The 27154-nt window shown below is 43.6% G+C and overlaps 1 protein-coding gene across 1 annotated transcript; it reads left to right on the forward strand.

The window, feature by feature from the left end:
• ANTXR1 (ANTXR cell adhesion molecule 1) lies at positions 1–26052 on the forward strand (the record flags this gene model as incomplete). The annotated part of the gene is given in 9 exon segments (XM_029283175.1): positions 1–70; positions 610–688; positions 10756–10851; positions 12793–12834; positions 17981–18076; positions 18717–18884; positions 22532–22612; positions 25877–25937; positions 25940–26052. Coding segments are annotated over 9 exon segments (806 nt in total), but the record flags the coding sequence as incomplete, so codon positions are not given.
• Positions 26053–27154: the final 1102 nt, after the last annotated feature.

Here is a 27154-nt window from a genome sequence, read left to right on the forward strand (position 1 = left end):
ATGAGAAACCCTTTGTAGTGGAGGACACCTACTTACTCTGCCCAGCACCTGTCTTACAAGAAGCTGGCATGTAGGTTTATGAAAATACAGAGTTTATCCACAATAGCTCTTTTCGTTGTAACTTTCACTGGTGAATTTTCTTTTGCTACTGTACTTTCTGATCTGCCCTTGTTTACCAAATATTAAGGTAAAAATGTTAAAAATCAATAAAACATTTTTTAAAAAAAAAAATTAGCTACCAGTTCTGCCAAAGTGGTGTGAACTGGCTGAATCCTGCCACTGCCCTTACAGAAATGGTCTTTGATTGCAGCACCTGTGCCCTCCATCTAGAAGGCTGGCTCCTGCCTGCCATGGAGGGCACGTTCTGTTGCTATTCTGGTCATTCAGCAAATCCAGTAGCCTTCTCCAGCTTGGTGGCCCTGCAGATATGATGGTGGACTTCCATTCTTCACAGCTAAAGGCCAAGCCATCTGAGGACCACCTACTTGGCGGTCTCCCTACAATACAAAGAATCTGCACCAGCCCAGATGCTGCTGTGTTTTCAAAAGAGGTGGATTTCTTTTGAGTCTTTCCTCAACAAGTCATTTCTCCCCTCCTTCCTTGTTTTAGGGAAGCTGCTCTTCAAGTGAGCATGAACGATGGCCTCAGTTTCATCTCCAGCTCCGTCATCATCTCCAGCACGCACTGTGTAAGTTTGCTTAGAAATCCACCCTTTTTGCTTAAATGTCTGTTGAAAAATCCCCGTGAATTTGAACTGGAGGGTCATTGAGAGGCCACCGATACTAGGATTTCAGGTCTGGCTTCCCTTGAAAAGCAGGTGATTAATGATTCTTTAAAAAGAAGCTGTTTCTCCTTTGCTATTTCAGTGCTTCACAAAAGGCAGGTTCCCCCTCTTTTGAGCTGAGAGTTTTAATAACATCCCTGCAGGGGTGCCAGAATTTCTGCAACGAAGAGAGTAAAATAAAGGCACTCAGAACATCTTGAACACAGGCATGCAACGAAAGAGAATGCTAATCTCCTCTAAACTATTGCGTTTTTATCCTGTTGGTTGTGGAATAGTAACTGTGTCACTAGTACCGCATTTCTTTTTAATGATACAAATAGAATTGAATTACAGCCATTTGTTTAATGACTATTCAAAGGTATGTGTGGAGGGGGGGAAAGGGGCATGAATTTTTTCACACTTACAACCGTTGCAGCATCCCCATGGCCATGTGACCAAAATTCAGATGCTTGGCGACTGACAAGTACTTATGACGGTCGGTCGCAGTGTCCCGGGGTGATATGGTCCTGTTTTGCCACCTTCTGACAAGCAAAGTCAATGGGGAAGCCAGATTCACTTAACAACCCCGTGTTACTATTTAACAACTAAAGTGATTCACTTAACAGTAGTGGCGAGAAAGATTGTAAAATGGGGCAAAGCTCATTTGCTTAGCAATAGAAATTTTGGGCTCAATTATGGTCGAGGAGTACCCGTATTTATATATTACCTGAACACGCGTGTAGAATATATTTGTAGGGTTTATATATTTATATTATACCTTGGAGGGAATCTTTATTCACTTATGAAGTGGTTTACAGAAGGATGAGTTGGGAGCTAAATTAATTTAGTTTGCATTGATGTATGTATCAAACCAGAGCACAGATATTGTTTCATATTTTTTGATCCTCTGAATTTTGCAATTTAAGAAAGCAAATTAGGGAAAGTCTGAATAAAAGATGAGTTCATAGATTGAAGAAACTAACCAACTAAATGTGTTATATGAGGGAATAGTTGAATAGCTGAAAAATTAAATAGTTGAAAAATTGTCAACAAAACACACATAATAAAAGGATCTCAACTTCGATGGAGCCAAAGTTTTATACTCCCAGTGACAAAAAACAGATGCTGAATTTGAATCACAGCATTTTCCACTTGACATAGCAGCTGTTGCTTAGATCCTCTGAAGTTTGACCTGCTATAGGATCTGACTTGTTTCTAAGACTGAATTCTTGTGAATATTAAGAGAAATGAGCCAACTATAACTATGTTTCTTAAACTACTTCGCTATTCCTTAGAAAAGTGAAATAACAGGCACTGCTTTGAGCTTTGTAGATGAGCTACCAAGGGCTATAATTCATCAGAAGAACATGGGGGGTTGTATAACAAAGCTGACATTTCCCAAAACTGGGTTTTTTATTTTTATAAGAGGGATATTTATGTCTCTGAATTTGTCTTTGATATCTGCAGATGGCTGTGGGGTAGGCAAGTGGAGACATGAGTATCCTGAAGTTATTGAACATCTAATACAATAATGAAATTTGTGCCACTCATGTTACATGAACTAACGCAAAATACAAAATTGTGTTCTGTGCTCAGTGACATCAGGATGAATGTGCCAATACTTTGATGTCATTGTGATTTTTAAGGGGTGCCAATGTTAGTAACGTGGGAATCAGAGCATTATTGTTGGGAAGCATCCAGACTGGCCAGCAGGAGGGATCAAGCATGGAGCTAAGCCTGGAGTCACTATGCCCAACCCTATCTAGGTTATTTGGAGCCTGATCTAATTGTTCCCAGGACTAGGCTGCTAGACTGGGGAGATTCCTGTATTATAGGTAGAAAGTAATAAAGTAGTTAGCTCAAAGTCTGCACATGTGATTCTGGTTGTTCACGCCTGACAATTGTTTTCCTTAAAGGAGAAAACAGATTCTTCTCATTCTTAGCCACTGTATTGATTGAGAATGGATGAGCCATAGTGCCAACCCACCAGAAGGCATCAGGCGAGGGAGTCTAACTCTGAATAAGTGACCATGTTTTCCACAGGGCATTTAAGGTCACTGCCCCACGAGAGCTAAGTCCACACATCAAGATGGTGTTTTCTTCAGCATCACAATCATGAGAGTCCACGCAAATCTCCCTGAATGCCCTTCCGTCAGATGACATTATTCTATTCTATTCTATTCTATTCTATTCTATTCTATTCTATTCTATTCTATTCTATTCTATTCTATTCTATTCCTGAAAGTCCGTATGTCTCTATTTGTTTTAAGATATTGGGCTCTATTTTCAACAAACAACAAACTCCACTCTCCTCCTCTCTCTGCCTTGCTGAAAGACAATAACAGTATAACAGAGCTGGAAGGGATCTTGAGGTCTTCTAGTCCAACCCTATGCCAGAGGTGTCCAACTTTGGCAGTGTTAAAACTTGTGCACTTCAACTCCCACAATGGCTGCCTGGGGAATTCTGGGAATTGAAGTCAACAGGTCTTAAAGTTGCCAAGATTGGACACCCCTGCCCTATACCATTCTGGACAAGTGGCTGTCCGGTCTCTTCTTAAAAACCTCCAGTGATGGAGCACCCACACATTCCAAAGGCAAGCCGTTCCACTAATTAATTGTTGACTTAAACCATAATGGAAAGCTGGAAACTGAAATATGTCACAGAAACCTGGCTGGGTCCTGTTTCAGGGCACCTCCCACAGAACAGTCGTCTCCCAAAGCCAGATGTCTCTTCGCCAAGGGTGAGAAATGACGCTAAGCCCCGGCAGCCTCGCAATTGGCCAGGGGTTTTGCTCTGAGCCATCCCACCTGTCCGATTCGAGCAGGCCTGGGCTTCATTACTAGCTGGAAACTGAGCGATTTCACAGCATGTTCCCTAATGTGGGCTTTCAAATCAGCTGCATCTCCTCTCCTGGAGTTCTTTGGCTTCAAGCGACACAGAAAAGAGAGTGGAAAGTTGATAGTTCCCCAGGCTGTCCAATCTTTAGGGATTCAGGGACTTCTATGAGTTTCTTTTTTCCCCAATCTCCTTCATCAGATGATGCCAGAAGACACTGAGAGCCAAAGGCAACTGGCAAAGTTCTGAAAATCTTTTGGCTTCTGCTGGCGTTTCTGTTTATTTAGGCCCCAAACTGTTTACATATGAACAGAATATCCAACATCCAAGGATAAATGCTCTATAACCTGCTGCAGGAAATTAAGAATATACTGTGTGTTCTGAAATAGAACCCCTGAAGCCATTTCATCCTAAGGTCTTCTTACACGTGAATCCATACTGGAGATTGAAGGTCCATAACCTGCCTCACCCAAAAAGCCTTGAAGTATCAAGGTTGGACTCCGTCCTCTCAGGATGGGCGATGAATCACATCCATAAACTGATGTCATGTGCCAGGACCGGAACTCCATTGACGGACATTGAATTGTCATGTACTTGGCCTCTTCTGGAACCGGGGAACCTATTTAATTACAACAGAATTATCTGTTGTTGGATATTTGGCAGACCTGCGGTCCAGCACCCTCATGGTCCTAATAACCCACAACTTTCTCCTATGCCAGTGCCTCAAACCTTGGGAGCTTGAAAATATGTGGGCCAACTCCCAGATTTTCCCAGCGTGCCAAAGTTGAGAAACATTTCCCTATGGCAGTGATGGCGAACCTTTTAGAGACCGAGTGCCCAAACTGCAACCCAAAACCCACTGATTTATTGCAAAGTGCCAGGGGCCGCATCAGCATTGTGGTGCTCTCAGGCAGAGCGGGGGAGCGTGGCCCACTGGGTGGGCATGGCCACTGGGTGGGCATAGTTGTGGTGATCATAGCTGCGGTGGTCACGGCAGACTGGGTGGGGGTGGCCGGGGTGGGTGGGCTGGGNAAAAAAACGAGCCTTTCCTTGGAAGTGGGACCCCCTGTTTAGAAAACAGAAGCTGTAGGGAGACTTCTGCGAAGAAACTTAAATTGGATGATCTATTGGTGTTTTGCAACTGGCAACCATTTTGTGAAGGTGCCCATGATATATATTGCTGGAGTTCCATATGTGTGCATTAGTCCAAAAGGGCAGGAGACCCACTGATTAGCATCAGAAGTTCTTCTCTTCCTCCTCTCCCTAGAAGAGGTGAACTCAAACTTCAGTTCCCATGATAGATTGACTATTGTTAAAAGGAATCTCAAAGTCTGTGAGTTCAGACAACCAGCCATGTAAAACAAGGGAGTCAGTGCTTTCAAATTCTTTGTCCCTGTGAAAGTTTAGGAAACAGGAAGCTCCTTTTGTTGCCTCTGAAGCAGCCCAGTGGGACAACCGGGGTAAGCCTTAAGATAAAGAGTGCTTAAAGCATCCCAATAAACTATGGTTTGTCTGCCACTAGTCTAAAAGTGCACCCTTGTCTCTCCATGCTGGTTTCACTTCCTTTGCTTCATATCCTGTCCTCGGCCTGCTGGGGATGGGGGGGGGGGAGCTTGCAAGGAATGGAACAGGAGCCTCCTTAACTCTCCACCATTTACTCTCTGTGCCCAGAGACCCCCCAGGCAATCTTTCGTGGCAGTAATGATCTTCACAGCTGTTCCAGCTGCTGGTGGAAACTCTGATTCCAGGTTGGAGGGAAAAGTGTCAAAGCTTTTACAGGGGAACCTGGAGACAGGCAGCTGTGTTGATCATTGCTTTGGCAACGCCTGGAGAGAAACCTGATGAAAACTCATCCCAAGGGCACCACCTCCTTGATTTATTACAGGGGGAAAGAGGTGGGCATAGGACCACCGCTGCCTTCCTTCCATGGAGATGTTCAGATGTGCTTAGGTTCCCTGTTGCAATTCCCCAGCTGTGGGCCATCCTGGATGGGGATAATGGGAGTTATGCTTTTGTAGGAGAATAGTCAAGTCAGCCTAGTTCAAGAGGGTTTGCAGTAATAAAATTTAACAACTGAGTTGCTGACCTTGTTTGTCACCCCAATGTTTCCCGAGGCCTAGAAATCTCTCTTTCTAATATTCAGCATGGTTAGGCAAACTAACATTAGTCTGATGGCAAAACAAGGCTATCCCTTCCCCCAAGAGAAAGTGGTCTGAGGTATTCCCTAGCTCTGGGCCCTTGCGAAATAAAAGAGAAAAACCCATTTAAACCTGCACAGAATGATGGAAGGGAACCCATTTCCTAGACCTCGAGACAGAGAGAGAGAGAGAGAGTCCTGCCACGCTGCGAATTTGTGGGTGTTGCCTTTGGTTCCCTTACAGCAAGGGTGCGGATTTAAAAGGCTCAGAGAGCCAGCGTGATTCCTGAAGGAGGCCAATGAACGGCAATCTTAATAAAAGCGGAGCAAATATTTCAGCCACAGAGAATCACCATAGTGATTGTATTTAATTAATGGGAGTGCCATCGCCTTTACTAAAATGAAATTTGCTCTGGCTTTGAGTCCTGGCTTCATCCGCTTCTTTCTTCTGGCTCTTCTCCCTTTTTGGAGCGGGGCCTCCAGCAGCCAAAGCCAAACAAGAGCTGTGAAAAAACCTGGACAGCTCATCCCTGCAGTTGTGGGTCAGAATAGAGGAGGCAGTAGCAGACACTCAACATAGGTTCAACCTGATTCATTGATTGTTCACTAGTCAATGGCTGGTTCTCTATTTGGAAATTCTGTTGTTTGCTAATGTATCCATCCTTCTCTCTCTCTCTTTCAGTGTGTATCTATTTAGCTATATCTCTCTATATCTGTCAGTCTGTATCTGCCAACCTATAGGTGCACACACAGAGACAGAGAAAAAGTGGCATACATTGGAATCATTTTTTTCTGGAATACCCAACCTGTCTTTCTTTAACTGGTTTTCTTCCATCATAATGAATTTTTAATCCTGTTCTGTGAAGTTTCCAGAGTTATTCCACTGAGAGGCAGACTGAGAAAGTCCAGACCCTTTCACATTATTCCTTTTCAACTTTCCATTGTGTTGGAAAGGATAGACATAAATCCTCTTTGCCTTTAGGACCAACCCACCCGCACCTCTGCAGTTAGTTTGTGCACATCTTGGTAGCAACCAGAGCCAGCCGAACAGCAGCCAAGGGCTGTTGTATGCAGAAGCTGGCCTCAGTTTCCTGCATGCACCTGTTGGCCTTCTTAGATTGCTGTTGCATTAACCATACTTAGCAGTCTATCGAGCACAAGAAATCGGGAATCCAGCCAGTTCAAACGAAAATATGTTTATTGTATGCTATTCCTATCTACAAGAATCTGAATTACTAACAGTCAAAGTGAGTTAGCGGCAGATAAAAGTCAAGGGAATTCAAGGTGGGCTGGACGTAGATCTCCTGTGGTGCCAAGGGACTCAGGACTGATGACATGTTTGACCCCTCCCCTCCCTTCTCAGCCTGGTCCTCTCCTACCTTGTCATTGCAGCCAATGTTGGCTAATTTCCTATCTTGGGAATTGGTGCAGCAGCAGGAGATGCAAGAGAGGCAGGATTCAATATTGTGAATGAACAAAATAAACAATGACATTCATTCATCAGGGCAAGGATGGATGCTGCTCCCGAGAAAGAGTGCAGAGAAGAGCAATAAAGTTGACAAGAGGTCTGCAGGCTAAACCATACAATCCCAAGAGAACTAGGTATCTGGCTCTAATGAACAGAAGGATTGGGGGGGACATGACAGCTGTCTTCCAGTACTTGAAGGGTGGTCTCAGAGATGAGGGGCTCAACCTATTCTCCAAAACACCAGAGGGCAGGACAAGGAGCAATGGGTGGAAATTTGTTAAAAAGAGATCCAGCCAATTAAGGAGAAATTTCCTGACAGTGAAGGCAATTAACCAATGGAACAGCTTTCCTCCCAAAGTTGTGGAGATTTTCAAGAACAGACTGGATAAGGACTTCTGCCTTGGGCAGGGGTTGGAGAAGAAGACCTCAAAACAGAGGGAGAGGATCTTTGCAGGTTCTAATTTGGAAACATGAGGAAATTTATGCGCTCATCTTGCTACCATTCTGGCAAAATTGCTTTGGAGCCATTTCTCCTCTAATGACTTCCGGTGTCTTCACAGCATCCCCCAGCCACACTGAGGTGACAGAAAGCCTGTCTTCATTGCTGTGATTTTTGGCAGAAATGATGATTGGAAAACGCTGAAGGTAGCAGTAGAGACTGCAGGGTCTCCAACCTTGGCAACTTTACGACTTATGGACTTCAGCTCCCAGAATTCTGGATTTGAAGTCCACAAGTACCGAAGTTGCCAAGGTTGGAGCCCCCCGATAGAGAGAAAGGAAGAGCAAGCATTCCCTGAGCAGGAACACCGGGGATGGGAGTGATCCGAAAGTGATCTTTTTCAGCTGGGCAGAGTCACTTTAAAACATCTGGCAACCTGAGCAACTTTGCTCCATAAGAAATGTGGTTCAGTATCACAGTGGGGTTGTTTCTGACAATTCCAAAGAATGCTCTAAAAATAACTACACAAGCTAAGTAGTCAGTAGAAAATGCTTTGAAACATTGCATTAAATGGCAACAAGATTAAAGTCATTCATTAACAAACTATTTTTTAAAAAAGCTAGAGTTAACGTGTCCTACTGCTGTTTGGTATGCCTTTAATTGAAAACAATTATCTGGCTCTTTTCCTGAGTTACATTCTGAATTTGTGATTTGAGAACCCCGTAGACTTTGCATCTCTTCTGGCTCTGAGCGTGGAGAATTTTGCGAAGAATTGGACCGGGGCATCATTTCTCATTTGGACTCTCCTCTTTGTTTAGTTTGGGCACCAAAGGGGTTCAAGGAGAACATTCCTAGGATGGAAACAATTTGAGGAGACCTCCAGGGGGGATAAATCAACGACAAGAAAAGAAATTACATACATTTTAGCCTAGAGAAAAGAACATTAAACAAGAAAAAAAAGAGATATTCTTTTCTACTGTAGAAAGCTATGTGCTTAGAACAACAAATACCTAAAGATGTAAACATACACTGAAGAGATGGTGAAGAATGAACTTAAATGGCCTTCTTTCCTGTAATTGTATTAAACTCATTTTCCTCTTGGAAATGAAATCACTCAAAGAATAATTAAGAGCACAGGACAAACTCATATGCCTGAGCACATGGGATCATTGAGGACAACTTGACCAGGGTCCAATCAACAAGGGTCGCATCCCTAAGCGTGCACGTTCCATGCACAAGGTCTGTGGGTTCATATAAACCAACTCAGTGGTGGCCCCTCTGAGATTAATATTGCTCATACTCCCTGGAACGCTGTGGATTGACTATGGCACTTTTGGTACACAAACTTAGGCGCTCTCATTAATCTCTCTGGGTCAGATGCTACTGTTTGAATTAAATTGAGTTGAATTGAATTGAATTGAATACTTTATTTGGCCAAGTGTGATTAGACACACAAGGAATTTATCTCCAGTACGAAAGCACTCATCACCATATTATAAAAAAGACACTGAGACTCTATATAAATTTAATAATAATAATAATAATAATAATAATAATAATAATAATAATAATAATAATAATAATAATAATAATAATAATAATACAGAGAAGAAAATTAGGGGTCTGGAGGCTAAAACATGAACAGTTTCAGGAATTGGGTTTGTCTAGTCTATTGAAAAGAAGGACTAGGGGTGACACGATAGCAGTGTTCCAATTTTTGAGGGGCTGCCACAAAGAAGAGGGGGGTCAACCTATTCTCCAAAGCACCAAAAGGCAGGACAAGAAACAAGGGATGGAAACTAATCAAGGAGAGAAGCAACCTAGAATTAAGGGGAAATTTCCCAACAGTAAGAAAAATTAACCAGTGGAACGGCTTGTCTCCAGAAGTTGTGGGTGCTCCATCACTGGAGGCTTTTAAGAAGAGACTGGACAGTCACTTGTCTGGAATGGTATATAGTCTCCTGCTTGATCAGGGGGTTGGACTAGAAGACCCCCAAAGTCCCTTCCAACTCTGTTACTCTATTAACCTTCGTATATCGACAATCCAATTCACTCTCCAGCTAGAAGGATCTTCGGCTGGCAAGTCAGAAGTTCTCAGGTTGAAATTCTAGAGAGTTGTTCCATCAGGATAGGCAGCAAACTTCCATTCTGATCGGTTTGCATTTTCTAACCATTCTTTAATGTGGGTTCTTTCAAGGTGGGGCCTTCCAAATGCTTTGGTGCTCTAGATGGGTTTTTCTCAGCCATGAAACAGGAGAAGTGAGAGTTGGGCACCCAAGACCACATCCATGTGGTGCTAAACTCTGGTGGTGCAACCGCTCGATTCCGCTTCCAGCTCCTGAGTGCTGAATAATCAACACGCATGTACACAGGAGCCTTCCTGTCATCAACCAACCCATCCTCTGGCGTGCCAGGATCAGCCAAGCTCCAGAGTGCTGTTTTACAGCAGATGTAACTTACCCGTGGGTCATTTTTGTTATTTTAAAAGTCTGGTCCTAGAAAACCAAAGTCTCTAAGTCTTGCCAGGCCTAATTTTGCTTGCTAGCTGATCCCCAAAGCCTGATGACATCAGTGAGGAATGATTCAGAAATATTAGCTGGTTTGGGGAAATGCATAGTCTGTACTTGAGATTACAGTTGGAAGCAAAGTGAAATAATCCATTTTCAGGGCACTTTAATGACAGGAAAACCTCTGGAAGAGGCGGTGAATCTGCTGAAATGGTTTTCAGTCTGGTATATTCAGATCTATTAAAATTTATATTCCATCCAGTGATTGCTGGATTAGCGCAAGCCGTAGTTTTCTGGGTTGGGAAGGAGATCTGTGAATACACACCCTCTCTTCTTCAAATTAAAATAATATATCCCGACTTGACCAGAGCAGTTTGTGCTTTCAAGCCAGGATGTCATTGCAGCTTTGTTGCTGTTCCTCTAAAACAGAGGTTCTTCAACTGATTGACACCATGAAGAAAATTAGGTTGGAAGAGATAGGAAAAATTAATGGCTGGTTCAAGTGAGCATTGCAGTTGACCCAAACTTTGGACAAGGATTGACAGATTGAACAGAATATCTAAGCCTTGTTCCACCCTGACTTAATTGTGATGCTTCCTTTGCAGTCTGATGGGACCATTCTGGCAATTATCTTGCTGATCCTCTTCATTCTGTTGGCTCTGGCGCTTCTGTGGTGGTTCTGGCCACTTTGCTGCACTGTGGTAAGTCCCTGGAATCTATTCTCACTTTGGCTGGTCTTCTGCGTCAAAAGGGGAGAAAATCACTCCCAGAGAAACCCACAAGGTTGCTTATGATGAATAGTTTGTAAGGAGGCAGAAGTCCCCCCTTTCAGTTGCGCTAGTTTGTCAGATGAGGTCATCTAAAAATATGGGTACTGTGGGTATTCCTTCAGAAGTGAGATTTCCGGGAATGTATGGGATTTAGGATTCCATCACTGGAGGTTTTTAAGAAGAGCCTTAACTTGTCTGAGATGGTATAGGTTCTCCTGCCTGAGCGGGGGGCTGGACTAGAAGACCTCCAAGGTCCCTTCCAGCTCTATTCTATTCTATTCTATTCTATTCTATTCTATTCTATTCTTCTGCACTCTATTCCATTCCATTCCATTTTGCAGTCTAGTCTAATCTTGATTAATCTCATTCTGTTCTATTCTGAATTCCCTTCCCTTCCCTTCTTCATATCATAATGAAGTGGATCCAAGAAAAACATACAGATCTCTGTTTAGAAATCAACAATGGAGCTGGAATCATAGACATCTGGATGGGGATCAAGAGAAGCAGACAAAAAACGGTGCCCCACAATTGCAATACAAACCAAAGGCCTTATTTGTGCCCAGTAGCATCCTGCAAGGCCAAAATGCAGTTTTGCACCCTGACTGTGCAATGCAACTTATTTTCAAATAACTGCAGTTTCTACCAGACCTCTATTCTTGGACTGTTTTAGCAGTTATATTTATCCTGAAGGCCAAATTCAGCAAATCTTCTCACAAAAGTTTAAATGCAAGTCAGAGCCACGTCCCCAGTTCTAAAAAGCATTATGGAAAGAAAGTGAAATTAACGAAGGCCGTATTCCAGAGAGAAAACATCTCATGGGAAATCATGTGGAAAGAAGAATCTTGAAAATCTCTGGTTTGCATTCCAGCCTTTAAGACAGGAAAAATAGGGAGAAGCCAGTGGGTCTGCTTGATGAATATTGAACGGAGCTGGGGAAGGAAACCAGGCCCTGGGCTGAATCCTCCAAAGAACCTTTCAAGATACAGCTTTCACGTTTTCCCATCAGTCTGGAGGAAATAATAATGAAGTTAACAATCCTTTGACAATCACTTTCCAGCCAGTTTGGCATTATTTCTCAATCCTATTAGGAAGCGAATGTGCGTATGTGGAGTTCTCCACAGAGACCATTCACATTAGCAGTGATCAACTCCCCACCCTTTTGTAACTGCATCTTATCGTTGCACATCCATTAAAAGGGGTGGAGTCGATTGCAAAATCAAATTGAAGCCAGTGACTGTCACCCCGTGAGGGTGCTTATGCATCTTTCCTATTGTGACACCACTGATGTCAGTGAGAACTTCCTAGTTCTCGTGTTGAAGGAGGCTGGTGGGCATGGATCTGATCTATGTGTTAATGCTTTCCTTGGAGGCAAGGCGTCAATATTTAGTCAGTACCTGAAATCCACAGATCTTAAAGAGAAGCAACCTGGAATTAAGGAGAAACTTTCTGAGGAAATTAACCAGTGGAACAGCTGGCCTCTAGAAATTGTGGACGCTCCATCACGATTCTCCTGCTTGAGCAGAGGGATGGACTAGAAGACCTCCAAGGTCCCTTCCAGCTCTATTCTAATTCTAATTCTAAAGTTGTCAAGGTTGGACACCCCTGACATAAATGAGAGGGTAGGGAAGAAAGCTGAGTCTGAGAAGATGCAACATTTTCTGTGAAGTTCTTTCTGTCAGGGCTGGGGGGGGTTAAATAATGACATTCTGGGTTCAGATTTTTCGCCAGCTCCTCAGAAGGTGACCTGCCAGATCTGTAGGTGAAGGCTGTGGTTTCAAACGGAGATAGAAAATGTTTAGAAATGGTCTTCTGAGGATGGGTCCTGAAAGTCAACATAAGGTAATATTCTGTATTCATTTCCATCCGTTTCAGATTATTAAGGAGCCCCCACCACCTCCGATGGAAGACAGCGAGGTAAGAGCTTTGATCCCTCGCAACATTTTGCTCAATGTTTTTCAATGCTGTGGTGGAATCCGAATTTTCATAAAGGATTTGGTTTGCGCAGTTCGGTTTTCAAGGTCCCTGGAAAAGGGATCAGCAGAAGACCAGCTAATTCTCCCTCTCTGGGCTGCCTAGGATTAAACCCTGCTAGCATGAACAGAAAATGGTAAATAGAGGGATGGTTTGGGTGACCCATCGCTGGGAGAGAAGCCGTTCGGAAAGTAAGTCCGAACTGGGACCCTTGGCAGGAAGAGCTCAAAAAACTCAAGATGGTGGCGGTAGCCACAGAACGGGAGTCTGGCACTCTTAATGCACCAGGCTGGTCAGTACAGGTAGTCCTCGACTTACAACCATTCGTTTAGTGACCAAAGTTACCAAAAGAGTGACGTGACCATTTTTACACTTACAACTGTTGCAGCATCCCCACGGACACACAATCAAAATTTGGATGCTTGGCAACTGGCTCATATTTATGACGGTTGCTGTGTCATGGGGTCATGTGACACCCTCCCCCCTTTTGCGACCTTCTGACAAGCAAACTCAGCGGGGCAGCAGATTCATTTAACAACCGTGCTACTAAGTGAAACTGCAGTGATTCACTTAACAACTGTGGCAAGAAAGGTTGTAAAATGGGGCAAAACTCACGTAGCAGTCTAACTTAGCAACAGGAATTTTGGACTCAATTGTGGTCATAAGTTGAGGACTGCCTGTACCCCCCCCCCATCCCAGATGCTTCTGGACCATGAGGACCCAAGGGCCAAGGCCAGAGAGCTTCATTGCGGTCAGAGTGCACGGAGGTCACCTGAGACTTCCAGTGGAGAGTTGCTGGTCCCCTGGTCCAATTACACGCTCCTCAAGCTTATTTCTTCATTTACTCCAGCATGTAAACATAGAGTAGCTGCTCGGAAGGCTGCATTACAAATGCCATTCATCATTTTCCCCAGTGACAGTCTGAAGTTAATAAAAGGGAGGCTTTCTGGTTAGATTGTCACTGTTAAGTCTTTGTTTTAATGTGCTTCAGAAATGGTTTGTTTACAGCCAGGAGATACATGTAATAGTAAGATGAGTCAGGAGTTCAAGTCCACATGTCTTAAAGCTGGTGAGGTTGAGAAACAGAGCAATAAACTAAGCTGTGGTGTGATGACACACATCGCCCTGGAACTCTTCAAGAAGTTTTAACTGTTCTGGGGAAACCAAGTATTAACCCAAAGGTTTCTCCTCAGTTTGGAAAGCGAATTGATTAGAACTGGAGCACCACTGCTTTGCTGGGTGTACTGGCTGCAAAAAGGGGTGGCCACAACAATGACCTCCACAATCATAGAATCATAGGGTCAGATACCTTATTTCATTCTTGACAAATGGTTGTCCAATTATTTCTTGAAAACCTCTAGGGAGGGAGCACCCACAACTCCTGGAGGCCAGTTGTTCAAGTGATAATTGTTTCCACCGTCAGGAAATTTCTCCTTAGTGAGACATGAGCTTAATGAGCTTCCACCCATTACTTCTTGTCCTTCTCTCTGGTGCTTTGGAGAACAAGTCAATTCCCTCTTCTTTGTGACAACCCCTCAAGTACTATAATAGAAGATAGTTATTGTGTCACCCCTAATTCTTCTCTTCATTAGGCTAAACATACCTAGTTCTCTTAAGCATTCATTGTACAGTTTAGACCCCCTTATCTTTGTTGCTCTTCTCTGCACCCTTTTTAGGACCTTGGTATTTTATTTTGTAATGTGGTGACCAAAATTGGATGTAGTATTTCAAGTGTGGCTTCACTAGTACAGTGTAAAGCGGTACTATCACTTCTCAAGGTTTTGTTGCTCTCTCTCTGTTGATGCCGCCTAGGACTGCATTGGCTTTTCTGGTAGCTGCAGCACATGGCTGTCTCCTCCTTAAGTGGTTATCCACTAGGAGGGACTCCTAGGTCCCTCTCACAGTTACTGCTGTTGAGCTAGGTACTACCTATTCCATACCTGTGCTTTTGGTTTTTCCTGCCTATTTTTCTCACCACTGAATTATTTCTTGTTGGACAGTCTGTCGATCTTTCTGGATCATGAACCTAGTTTCCAAAACGTTAGCAATTCTCCCTAGCTTGATTTTGTCTGCAAATTTGATGATCTCCCCTTCTATCATGGTGTCATCATTGTGGCTTCTACCCTACATTGTGGTTGCATGTTGGGTTTTAAGTACATATTATGCTTTGATTATATGTTGGATTTTCCAGGACGAGGTGTGTTTGTTTCCTTATAATTAGACATTGCAGCTTTGAGATCAAGGCTAAATTAATTTCCTTTCTACGGGTTTCAGTCTGAGCAAACCAACAGCCCAATCTTGCCATCACTCATGAGTCTTTGTTGACATCTGGAGACCACAGACTTTCTCACTCAGATGGTTCTACTACAGCCAAGTCAAGAACACCCACACCCACACACCCAAACACACAGAGAGAGTTTAGATCTGATATTACTCCATCCATTTAGCTACAAGACAAAGGTACTCAGCAAAGTTTTGGCAGGCCAGGATCAATCCAAAACAGAGCTCTAATTCGACAAAGATGATTTATGAGCTTCATCAAGGACATCTGCTTCTCCTCCCACATCTGCTTCTACCTTTGCAGTTTGAAAGGAACTCTTTCTGGGGGCTGCTGCTGCTGCTACTGCTCACTCCTCTGACCCAGAAGGGAGAAAATGTTGGCAGGGAGCCTATGGCATCTGCCCCCGCTATGCAGGAAAAAGGCATGGTGAATTGTTAATGGAAGATGGAAAAGTAGGAACAGAAAACCTTATGCCTTTCCTTCCTTGGGCTTTGTCCCCAAACTCATCTTTAATAGTACTAAGGAGAAGAGGGGATTCGGTTTCCGCTGGGATGGATGGCGTTAAGGGGATTTGCACAATGCTTCCTGTTAGTATGACCAAGAACTGATGTTGGAGAGGAGAAAAGGAAGCCAGCAGGCCATCTTCAGCAACCGGCCCTTAGGACTCCCCTAACAGAACCAAAAGGGAAGGTTGAAGAGTTGAAGTCTATACGTTTTAAAGTGGTCCAGATTGGAGTCCCCTGCAATAGAGCATCTTGGATAGATGACCTTCTTGGGGTCCTCTAGTGAAGGAGGTCTTATCACTGTATCCAGCAGCCAGTTCCACAAGCAAACAGCTGCCACACTCAAGAAGGTTTTGCAGATGTCTAGTCTGAATCTCCCTCCTTGTAGTTTTAAACCACTGGTTGTAATCCTGCCCTCCCTTCTGCTTTCAAAGATAGGATATAGCAAGGACTCTTTCATCTGGGGTTAACCCTGCACAAGTGCTAAGGGATTCTGGCCAGGCCTGCCTTCAGATGATGCAAATCATTTCAGATCGGGAACCAGCTGGAGGTGCACTTTTATCAGGGTTTATTCATATTTTCCAGATATATATTTGTTGAAAGGGGATTGCTAATGATCACCAGTATCAGCCCTTAATCCAGCCTAACTCATGGACTGGGGATGGAATGGAGGGGCCACAGAGGGATGTAGGAGGGGGGAAAAATGGCAAAGAGATGTTGGTAGCAAGTTGAGAAAGGCCCTTCAAACGGATGTTTTGTCTGCTAGCACCTGTCAATAAACATATGGGTCGTTTTGAACCCTTGCCAAGACAAACCCTAACTTCCTTTCTCATTGTGGGGTCTTCCAGATGTTTTGGCCTACAACTCCCGTTATCCCTCACTATTTTTGTTGGTCAGCACATCTGGGCACCAGGAAGATGGAAAGGGTATTCTGGTACCTCTTTTAACTTTAGCGACAAAATCTATTTTGGCTTTTAAAACAACGCCAAGATAAACCATTAGGTAATAGGTTCCTAGAAGGTCATTTGGAAATGGAATAACAGAGTTAGAAGGAACCTCAGAGATCTTCTAGTCCAACCCCCTGCTCAAGCAGGAGGCCCTATATCATTCCAGTCAAACGGCTGTCCAGTCTCTTAAATGCCTCCGGTGATGGAGCACCCACAACTTCTGAAGGCAAGCCATTCAGCAAAATAAGTAAACAAAATAATAAGCCTGGATATTCTTTCCCACTGGACAAACTGCATCTATGCAGGCTATGGTCAGAAACGTCTCCAGAGGAGGCAGCCAAACCTCTGAAGCAAAATGCTTTTGTACGTCTCCATCGTGGTGATGAAATTCTGCTGGCTTTGTTCTTCCAAATATTTCCCCTATGAAGTAGAAAATGGGGCACGCACAGAGGGCAGCCTGACCTGTGGCTGGATTGATGGCCCCTTTCCTTCAGTGCCACGATGGCTGGGCATTTTCTGTGCGGGGGGGGGACTTTAATTCTGAAATAACCGGGAGGCTTTTCACGTTCTGGCCAAGAGCACATTCAGGGTTTGGTATTTCCTGTTGTGTGTGAGAAAGCTGGCCTGGGCAGTGACAAAGTGAAGAAAGAGGGAAAAGAGAGGCAGCAGCGAAGGCAAAAAGATGGCTTTCCTCCCAGATTTCAGGCAGGAAAAAAAAAAAACTTACAAAAGTGTCTGGGCAGAAAAGGAGGGAATAAAGAGGTAGAACTCAGCTGGGTTTTAATTAAGGTGTAAAGGCAGAAAAAGATTTGGACCGTCGCCAACAGAGCAGGGGTCCCCAACCCCTGGGCCTTAGCGCAGTACTGGGCGGTGGCCTATTTCGAACCGGGCCCTGAGAGCGTGCACATGGCTCAATTTGCGCAAGCTGAGAGCTGGTGCACATGCCTACACGGGTGCAGCTCAATGTGCACAGGTTGAGCTGCACGCACATGCGGGTGTGCGCCAACCTGCTGCTCACACAAGTTGAGATGCACGGGTGCACATGCGCGCTATCCCATCACTCGCATAGCTCAGTTCAATGATGAAAACTGCCTTGAATGCATTTGGGTCAATATAAAAGGGGGGGAAATGACATTGCCATAGGTGTAGACTATAGGCCACCCAACCAAACAGAGGAAATAGATGAACTTTTTGCTAGTCAGCTAACTAAGGTTTTAATGTGAGTTAGTGCGCTCATAGTAAAAAATGACAATAAAGGTTTATCTTTATCTTATCTTCTTCGCAACAACTTCTTTCTGTCCGAGGATTAGAAGTTCTGATAGTTCATTGTTGATGCCTATATTTTCTCTCTCTTTCAGGAGGAAGATGATGATGGACTTCCCAAGAAAAAGTGGCCGACGGTGGATGCTTCCTATTATGGTGGGCGTGGAGTTGGAGGCATTAAGCGGATGGAGGTAGGGTGGTCTCTGAAGAGGAAAATTCCCCACAGTCCAATTTATGAATGGAGACCACACAATCCGCTTGAACCAAGTATATTTGAACAGCACAGGCTTCAATGAATACAAGGTTCAGCCCCCTTAAGGAGCGTTCAAACAACCTTTATATAGGAGTATAATAAATGCAGATATTTCCAACCCTGATCAAAGATGGCCTTCCCAGAGAGGGGTTCATTACTAATGTATCACAACTTTCACTCTTCTGTTTCTAACTGATAAAGCTAGTAATTAAGTATGTAAAACTTTCTGGCTAATTTATGTGCACCAGGAAAGGGAGGGGGGTAACTCTGAATCAACTGTTGACCTGGTTTAGTTCCTTGATAAGGCTATCTAGTGGCCTTCCAGGAATTTTAGGGCCAGGATGTGAGGTACAAGAATGAGAGGTCCAAGAATGATTGTAAACTCAAGGTTTTTCACTGGTATGTTGCTCCAAAGTCTTCAAATGTAGTCATTGCATTTGTGAACTTGATGAGATCAAAGAATCTCTGAAGCAAAATCCCACATGAAGTTACCAACCTCCACTTCTCCTTAGACAGCTCTGGATGGAGTCATTAGAGAAGAGCTTGAGATCAAATTGATGGAAATGTTTCCCTTTTAGGTTCGTTGGGGAGAAAAGGGATCAACCGAAGAAGGGGCGAAGCTGGAGAAGGCCAAGAATGCACGAGTCAAGATGCCAGAACAAGAGTATGAGTTCCCAGAGCCAAGGAATCTTGGAAGCAGCATACGCAGGTCCTCCTCACCACACAAGTGGTATTCTCCTATCAAGGTATGTCTCTTGGCTGTTGGGTTTATTATGCGAGCGAGATTCGAACAGCTTGATACAATGGTGAGATATGGGAGGTTCCATTCTATTCCATATGCTCGACGTATCTGCATTTGCGTAGCGGTAGAAGTAGAAGACTTGGCTCACATAATGTTTGATTGTTGTTTGTATAAGAGGGTGAGAGACAGGTACCTTGGTTCATATATTAAACAAATGACCCATTGGGAACCCCATATTAAAACACCATATCTTATGTGTGGCCAGAATCTGAAAACAACACTTAACACAGCACAGTACTTAAGTAAAATGGTTCGGATAAGATCAGCTTATGTGGGACTGATTGAGGTAGATTGTAGGGGTGGTGTTGAAATATAATTTTATCTTATTTTACTTATCTATATATTAAATTATTGTATTTTACTCCAATTTCATTTTAAATTATTTTTATAAGATTTTATTAATATTATATGTTTGGGACTCTGTATTCTGATATGGCCTGTGGGCTACTCAATAAATTAAACTAACACAGCTGTTGGGTTTATTATGGTGATAATAAAATTTTCATGCATATTGAGACATCACCACACAAATGATGTCTAAAAGAAGCATCCATGACTTCATCCTTGCTTATCCAGTTACTGTAACTTAATTGCTCTCTCGTCCTTGGAGGGGTCACAGGGAGAGAAGTAACCAAACTAAGTATTTCTTCTTGGATTTCTTGTTTTTCTTCTTTAGTGGTATTGTGTTGGACTGAGCTTTTATGATTGTATTTTTCAGTGTTTCCCACGTTACCTAAGTTGTTTTTCCCCTTTAGGATTTTTATCCATGGAATTTTTCTTAGGCCCTCTCTGAGTTTCTTAAAGTCAGCTCTTTTAAAGTTTAAGACCCTGGTTGAATTATATTCTATTGCTTGTGTTTGCATTATATTGAATTTCAGTATGACGTGGCCACTCTTGCCCACGGTTCCTGCAGTTTCAACTCCCTCTATCCCTTCTTCTCTATTAGTAAGAATTAGGTCTACTATAGCTTTTCCTCTAGTTCCCTCCTCTACCTTTTGGATGACAAAGCTGTCAACGAAGTTGGTTAGGAATCTGTTTGATCTCCCACTTGCTGCAAAGTTTGTCTCCCAGTTGATATCACGGTAGTTAAAGTCTCCCATTACTACTGTGGTATATTTCCTACATAAATTTGTTAATTGATTAGCAAAGAGCTCATCTATGTCTTCTGCTTGATTGTGGGGCCTGTAGATCTATATTATTTATTTTTTCCTTTTATTATATTTTATATTTATATTTCCTTTTATATTCACCCAGCAGTGAACCAGCAGCACTGCTTATAATTCATTACAATCAAGATTGTCCTAAAAATATCAGCCTCTTGGGCCAAGAAAAGCTGGATTTTGTGGCATGCATAAATTAGGCATTTCTAGCCCAAATATTTTTTTTTCATTCCTTTTCTTTTGCTTTTGGTTTTTGCTTGGCTTTGCATAATTAATTCTGCTTCTGCCAGACCTTGGAAGAAACAAGGAATTGTAAAGGTCACAAAAGTTCACTAGAAACTCGATCCAGCCACTTATTGGGATCTCAAGATTCCAATGTTGTAGAACGACTAGAATCTTATTCCTTTAAACAAGGAAGAAAAATAAACTTGATATTTTGGTAGCTGAATTCCAGGACCAGCAGGTTTTCCTATTTTTCCTGCAATAGTGTTGCACATGTCTACATATTAGCTTCCAAACTAAATTTAAATTATTTACATACCCTGGGTTCACATATCCCACTGTACTGCCATGTTTTGCTTTCGTTTTTCTGCCACATCCCTCTTCTTCTTCCCAGCCCATGCCAGAAGCAGATCTGGGGTAACAGTTTTGGAGTTCTTCGTGGTCTTCTCCCTAAAAAGCCAACAAGCTGATGTGTTTCACCAGTCTTTTTTCTGATGTATTGTCAAATGACGTGGGTGATCAACCAGCTTCTGTTGGCCATTCTAGGCCAAGTGAAGGCATGTCCCCTTTCCTTCCATTTGGGGGATGCTGTCCTCCAAGACTTTTCTGCTTGGACACTGGGAGAGTGCATCCTTCAATTGGGAGAGTCTGCAACCTTCAAACAATCCTCTTTCCTTGGATCCAATAAACTTCTGAGCTTTCCCTACCCAGAGACCTGGAGTAGCCCAGACAGCAATGAACCTGTTGAGATGTTGGACCATGAAGTGGGAGAAAAGAAGCTGCCTTTATCTTACATCATGGTTGAACTCTAGCACGACCCTGCACCCATCAGCTGTGGCTTGGGCTGTTTTGAACTCTGGTTGAGAACCTCTGGTCTACATCAGTAGATGGCTTCTTGTTTTGGATTATTTCGGGGATCCCTATCACAAGAAAGGGGTTGGATTAGATAACCCATAAGATCCTTCCAATGCATAGGTTTTGTTTTGTGTCTCTTCTCTTCTGTGAACTATTTTTTGAAGACTTTGCACATTTTCTTGTAGGCTGCTAGGTATTAAAACTTGCACTAGCAACAAAGAGAAATTTGGTACCAAAATCACACTCTGGGGAACAGGACCTGGTTTAAACTAAGCCTTGCAGATGGCTATTCTGATGAAGAGCAGCCTCTACAAGCATGTTAAAATAAGGAACAGCAAGGAGCCCATTTGTTCCCCTATCGAAATGACTTTCCAGTATTATTTTCTCCTTTATAGTTAAGAAATCTGGAATATTGCCATTGTGGGACATGCTTATTTATTTATCCACGTTTGTTTGAAGAATCTTAGTGGACTGACTCCTTCTTCAGCTGAGAGATAGAATGACAGACCCACAATCACTGTGGGACTTGCAGGATGGAGCAGGAATCTGACATCTGCTCTCTCTGGTGTGCTGTGCATCCTTTGGGCTGTCTGTTGTAGCACAGAAAAAATGAGACATGCTCTTCAGACAGGCCTGAGCTCTCTTCATGTTTACATTCACCACAATAATGTCTCTGCATTTTGGGTCAGAGTGGCCAACCAGGTGGAGCCAGGAAGCTCATAAGCATGCATGAGAAGACAACAGCTCTCCTCCATTATTGCTTCCACCTTCCTTGTACTGAATGTTTTATTTTCTTGTTTTCTGCCCAAAAGACGGAGCAGAGTATAAATACTAGAAATCAAGTCATTCAATGTTTGTAAGAGTATAGAGTGAACTTGGGACTATGATACCACTCCTTGCTGGACGGAGTACATAGAACAGATCCTTGTGAGAAAACGGAATTTGTCCATCGCCCATGAATCCCTCTGGAGGAGCAGGCACAGATGGCCCTGAAAAGGGGGAGTCAAAATGGCTCAGAGACCCTTTTCCAACTGGTGCCCCACTTAGAAATCTTAGGCTCCAATTCTTAGCATCATCAATGACTATGTTGGGGTACATAAAATCAAATGCAGATCTGTTTCCCAACAAAAAGTCTGAGGAAGACTCAGAAAGTAGCCCAATTGTTTTTAGTACATGGATGGTGTGTTTTTTCTTTCATGTGTGAGTCAAGGTGGTGTTTTGATTTCTAATTTTATCACATTAATGAAAAAGATGGATGTGTTTTTGTGCACTGGGGCTTCTGCCTCTTTTGCAAGCTGATTTATTTTGTGCCAGTCTTGTAGCAGATATATGGTACCATTTCCTTGTTTTACAGGGAAAGCTGGATGCCCTCTGGGTTCTTCTGAGGAAAGGTTACGACCGAGTGTCCGTCATGCGACCACAGCCAGGAGACAAGGTAATCCCCCTTCTCCTTCACTCACTGCATACAACTTCTTTGGGTCTCCTGCTTAAGCAGGAGGTTGGACTAGAAGACCTCCAAGGTCCCTTCCAACTCTGTTATTGTGTATTCGATATTGTTTGCCAGACAAATCCCCGAAGTGCAAGCAGCTAAGTTCCAGGGCTACTGATTATCTGAATCTGCATGTGGGAGGTTTCCTGTTCCTTTAAATTTTGTTCCATTGAAAAGCTGGTAAAAATCCCTCTGGACCAGTTTTATAACAAAGGAATGATGTAAGAATGAAGGCTAAAGAGATGCAAATGCTGCTCTATTGGATTCCTGCCAAGCATTCGTTTTGGGATTTTTGCTTCTTAGTTAACATGTATTTTCTGTGAAGTATTTTCTTGCTGCCTCACAAATTTCAAGTGCTCTGATAGAGAACACGAAACAAAACTGTAGATTAAAGGCAAACAATTAATTTCCATGTTCAACCCGTTTTGCAATCTAAAATATAACTATTGCTTAGCCTTAGCATCTTCATTGCCTCAAATTTGAAAGCAGTTCACAGTTAGCCAAATCTGCACAAGAGAACACAGACGAATGGAAACAACATTCAAAAACTGCACTTAGACAAGAACTTTGAACATCAGGCAAAATTTGCAAGCAGAATGTAAATCTTTGATGAAATATGCATAGCATACATACCAATTTAAGTGGAAATCAAGAACAGATCTGAAAAAATAAGAAACCAAGATCAACTTTTTAGGCGTAGTTGGAGAACAGTCCTGTTAGTCTATGAGCTCACAAAAGCTTATGCTACACCCCTGGTGTAGAGGCCAAAAACATCTGCAGAAAATATTATTTTGAAAACTGGTCCCAGTCAGACGCTGGTTGCATTGCACGCGAATTCTTGCCAACTGGGGTAGAATTTCATTTTCCAGAATCGCTCAGGAAGGCTGCTTTGTGCCACCAATGGAAGGAGATCCGGTAGGGGGCAAAGAAGTCAGGATGGCAGCCACAACACCTGGCAAGAATAAAGGGCAGAGCTGCCATCATGTGGTTGTGCCCCACAACTTAACTTTTTGGACCCAGCTCCCTGCAGAACCCCCTGGCCTGGCCAGTTTACAGTGGCAAAGGTGCCTGGGGAAATGTTCCTCAGCCCATGGTTCCCAGCCTCGCATCATTGAGGCAGGATTGCTCATTTTTGATTCTGCTGGTGAGGCAAGAGGCAAATCGCATTTCTGCAGCTGATTTTCAGGGATAGGGCTGAACAAAGTTGTGAAATGAATTTCCCTGAGGAAGGTTGCCACCAAGCACAGCTGTTTGCAATCAGAGCAAAGGACTATGGTCACGTGGTGGCTTACGGTCGGCTCACATTTTCAAGGGCCGAGGTTTGCAATTTTCTCGGCATTAATGAGGTTATTTTTACTTTCAAGAGGACAGCCCAAATGCCCACGTGCCTTCCCTACTTTAAAAGAGGCACGAGGGCTGTTTCCCCCCCCAAAAAAAACCAAGATTATTAATAGGATTGGGAATGGGGGCCTTAATTAATGGGTTGTACTTGTGGAATTCTGCAGCTGTGTTTTTCCTTTGCATGACAAGCGGTGGCTTTTTAAGGCGTTAGCTAGCCAGCTATTAGACGTGTTCAACCTTAAAGCTTCAGGAGCTCTTAATGCCCTTTATCTCTCCCCTCCCTCCAGTCTGTGCATTAAAAAGGGAAATTGCCAACTGCACAAACTTGCATGCAAAATAAGGTATGGAAGGAATTTCATTATCAAGAGCCGATATTCTTTGCTATATATGAATATTTATTACTTTCTATATAAAATACAGTTCTTTAACATCTAGGTAGCAATAAATACAGGTAGTCCTCGACTTACAACCATTCCTTTAGTGAAGGTTGAAAGTTACATCAGTGAAAAAAGTGACTTAGGACCATTTTTCACATCCCCACGGTCACGTGATCAGAATTCGAATGCTTGGCAAATGGCTCCTATTTACGACGGTCGCCGCGTCCCGGGGTCACATGATCAACTTTTGCGACCTGACAAGCAAAGTCAACGGGGAAGCCGGATGTACTTCACAACTGTGTTACTAGCTCAACAACCACAGTGATTCATTTCACAGTGGCCACAAAGGTCATAAAATGGGGCAAAGCTCGCTTAACAACGGTCTCACTTAGCTACATTACCAAATGCGTACGAGATCAATTCAAAACCTCCAAATTGCCATCCGGGTTTAGTTCACCTTCCTTCTGTGGATTTTGGAAATGGAAATTAAATAGGACACGCGGGACATTTTCATGTCAGTATATGCATTTATTTATGCATCCACAGCACGTATATTTGCAGCTTGTCAATATCTTTGCAGGGAGCCCCCCCTCCCTCCACACAAACAATATGTGGTCCCCCCAGTGCCAAGCATTTCCCCAAATGTGGTTAATGCTTAGGCAGGAACGGGGCCCCTGGATTTTAAAAGTTGAGCGTGTGGCACAGCCACATTCCCCCCCGGGGTGCAAATAGTTGATGTTTGTAAAACACAGCCTTGTGTTGGAGCATTCAGAGTCTCCTGTCTACTTTCTAATCCCCTCCATCCCCAAGAAGCCCACCCTGTCTTTGTTCCTCAATTCCGGGTCCAAATTCTGCTTTGTATCCCATCTGCTCTGGTGACCTCTTTGTGTTCTGGAAACATTTTACTTGATTTTGCAGGGGACCTCAGGAGCTCCAGTCAGATTAACCAGTGTTTTTTCTATCCCTCCTGAGCAGGCTTGTAGGCAAAACAAACTCAGGCATTGCTGTTTCTGGCTGGGGTTTCTGCCAGCGGCTATCATTTCTTCATGATTAAAATATCTGGACATGAAGAAATCCAACTGGACTAATCCTGCTTGAGCTGGCCTTCGGGGCCAAAGAGGAGAGGTGGGTCTGGATGGTGGAGACGCAGCTGGAGAACCATTGTGTTTAGTTTTGCTGAAGGCAAAGACAGACATGAGATCCCAGGATTATTTCCCGGATCAGAACGCAAAGGGCCTCGGAGAGCCAGCCCCGGCCAAAGGCTCTTGCGGAGCAAGCGCCAGATCTAGGGCACCGCTCTGCGTCACAAGCACAGGATGTCCTCGGCTTACGGTCACCATAGAGCCCAACATTTTTCTTGTTAAGCAAGATAGTTGTTAAGTGAGTTTTGCAGTTTTGCTGTCCTCTCCCCAAGGCATTCAGAATTGGCAGTGTGTCCTGTGTTTGCTTTGTCCTACTGGAAGGTCTCATTTTTTTTTTGCTTGTCTTTCAGGGACGCTGCATTACCTTCACCCGAGTGAAGACCTTCCAGGCACCACCCAAGTACCCGCTCAACAACACCTACCTCCCCCCCCCCCCCCCCCCCNGCTGCTTCCGCCCCCTCCTCATGCTCCTCCCCCCAACCGGGCTCCGCCTCCTTCCCGCCCCCCTCCCCGCCCTTCCATCTAAGGTCCAAGCCGCTCTCTCCCAGAAGCATTTCTCAAGCCATCCTCAACTGTACTGTTGCAACTCCATTCACAGACGTGGCCTTTGCGTTCTGGGCAATGAAAAGAAGAAACTGCCTTTATTGTTACTTTTTTTTAAGAAAGGAAAAAAACTCTGATGCCTCAACTTTACTGGAAATCTCAAATCACCTGTTTTCAGTTCCAAAAGAATTTCTGCAATTCGAAGGAAGGAAGGAAGGAAGAAAAGGAAGGAAGGAAGGAAGGAAGGAAGGAAGGAAGGAAGGAAGGAAGGAAAGAAGGAAAGAAGGAAAGAAGGAAGGAAGGAAGACTGTGGGATAAAGATGGGAGAAAATGGCATCACTGGGCAAAGCCAGTAGTCCCTGGAAAATGGCTTTCCCCATGAATTAGTGGTGGGAATATCTGGAGAAGAGCCTGCCTGTGATCACAGAATCCACTGCAGTCCAACACAATGCCCTTCCTATCAACTGGGCCGATGCTGCTGGAATTTTCCACCAGAGGGATGATAATTTTTCATGGGCCTGGACTGGGTGTGTTGCTGCAAGAGTGAGAGCTGTTACAGTGAAATACAGGTTACGGTAATGGATGGAGAGCAGAAAGACTCGGGGGGCCTTCCACTTTGCAAAACAAAAATGAAACCACATAGCTTTTCAGCTAACGACTGGCGATCGATGGAGGAAGCTGGAGAACCAGACTGGGGTGGGAAGAGTTCCACCATCCTCTGAGGATACATTGGCAGACATCCTGTGCAATGTCAAAATACCTGAGAGCGTCAAGAAGCAGTTGATTTTATAGGAGGACACAAAACAGCTGGAAATAGCCAAACACGCACTCCTCCTCAGATTCTTCTTAACATAGGTGACCAAATGGGTCAAATTCTGGGTGAAGTTTCCTGCTGGCCAGCTTAGAAAAATAACCAGCCCAGATTGACAGCAGGACACCAGAGTCAACCAGGGCGAGATACAGACAGAACTGGATTAACATTACAATTATATACGCTGAGTGTTTTTTTTTCCTTTTTTCTGAATAACTATGGTTAGACGCCGATTGTCAGAGACTTCCAGGTACAGTTTATATTATGCAATTGC

The sequence above is a fragment of the Protobothrops mucrosquamatus genome, unplaced genomic scaffold (genome assembly GCF_001527695.2).
Source record: "Protobothrops mucrosquamatus isolate PMUCROS unplaced genomic scaffold, P.Mucros_1.0 scaffold31, whole genome shotgun sequence".
Taxonomy (NCBI): Eukaryota; Metazoa; Chordata; class Lepidosauria; order Squamata; family Viperidae; genus Protobothrops; species Protobothrops mucrosquamatus.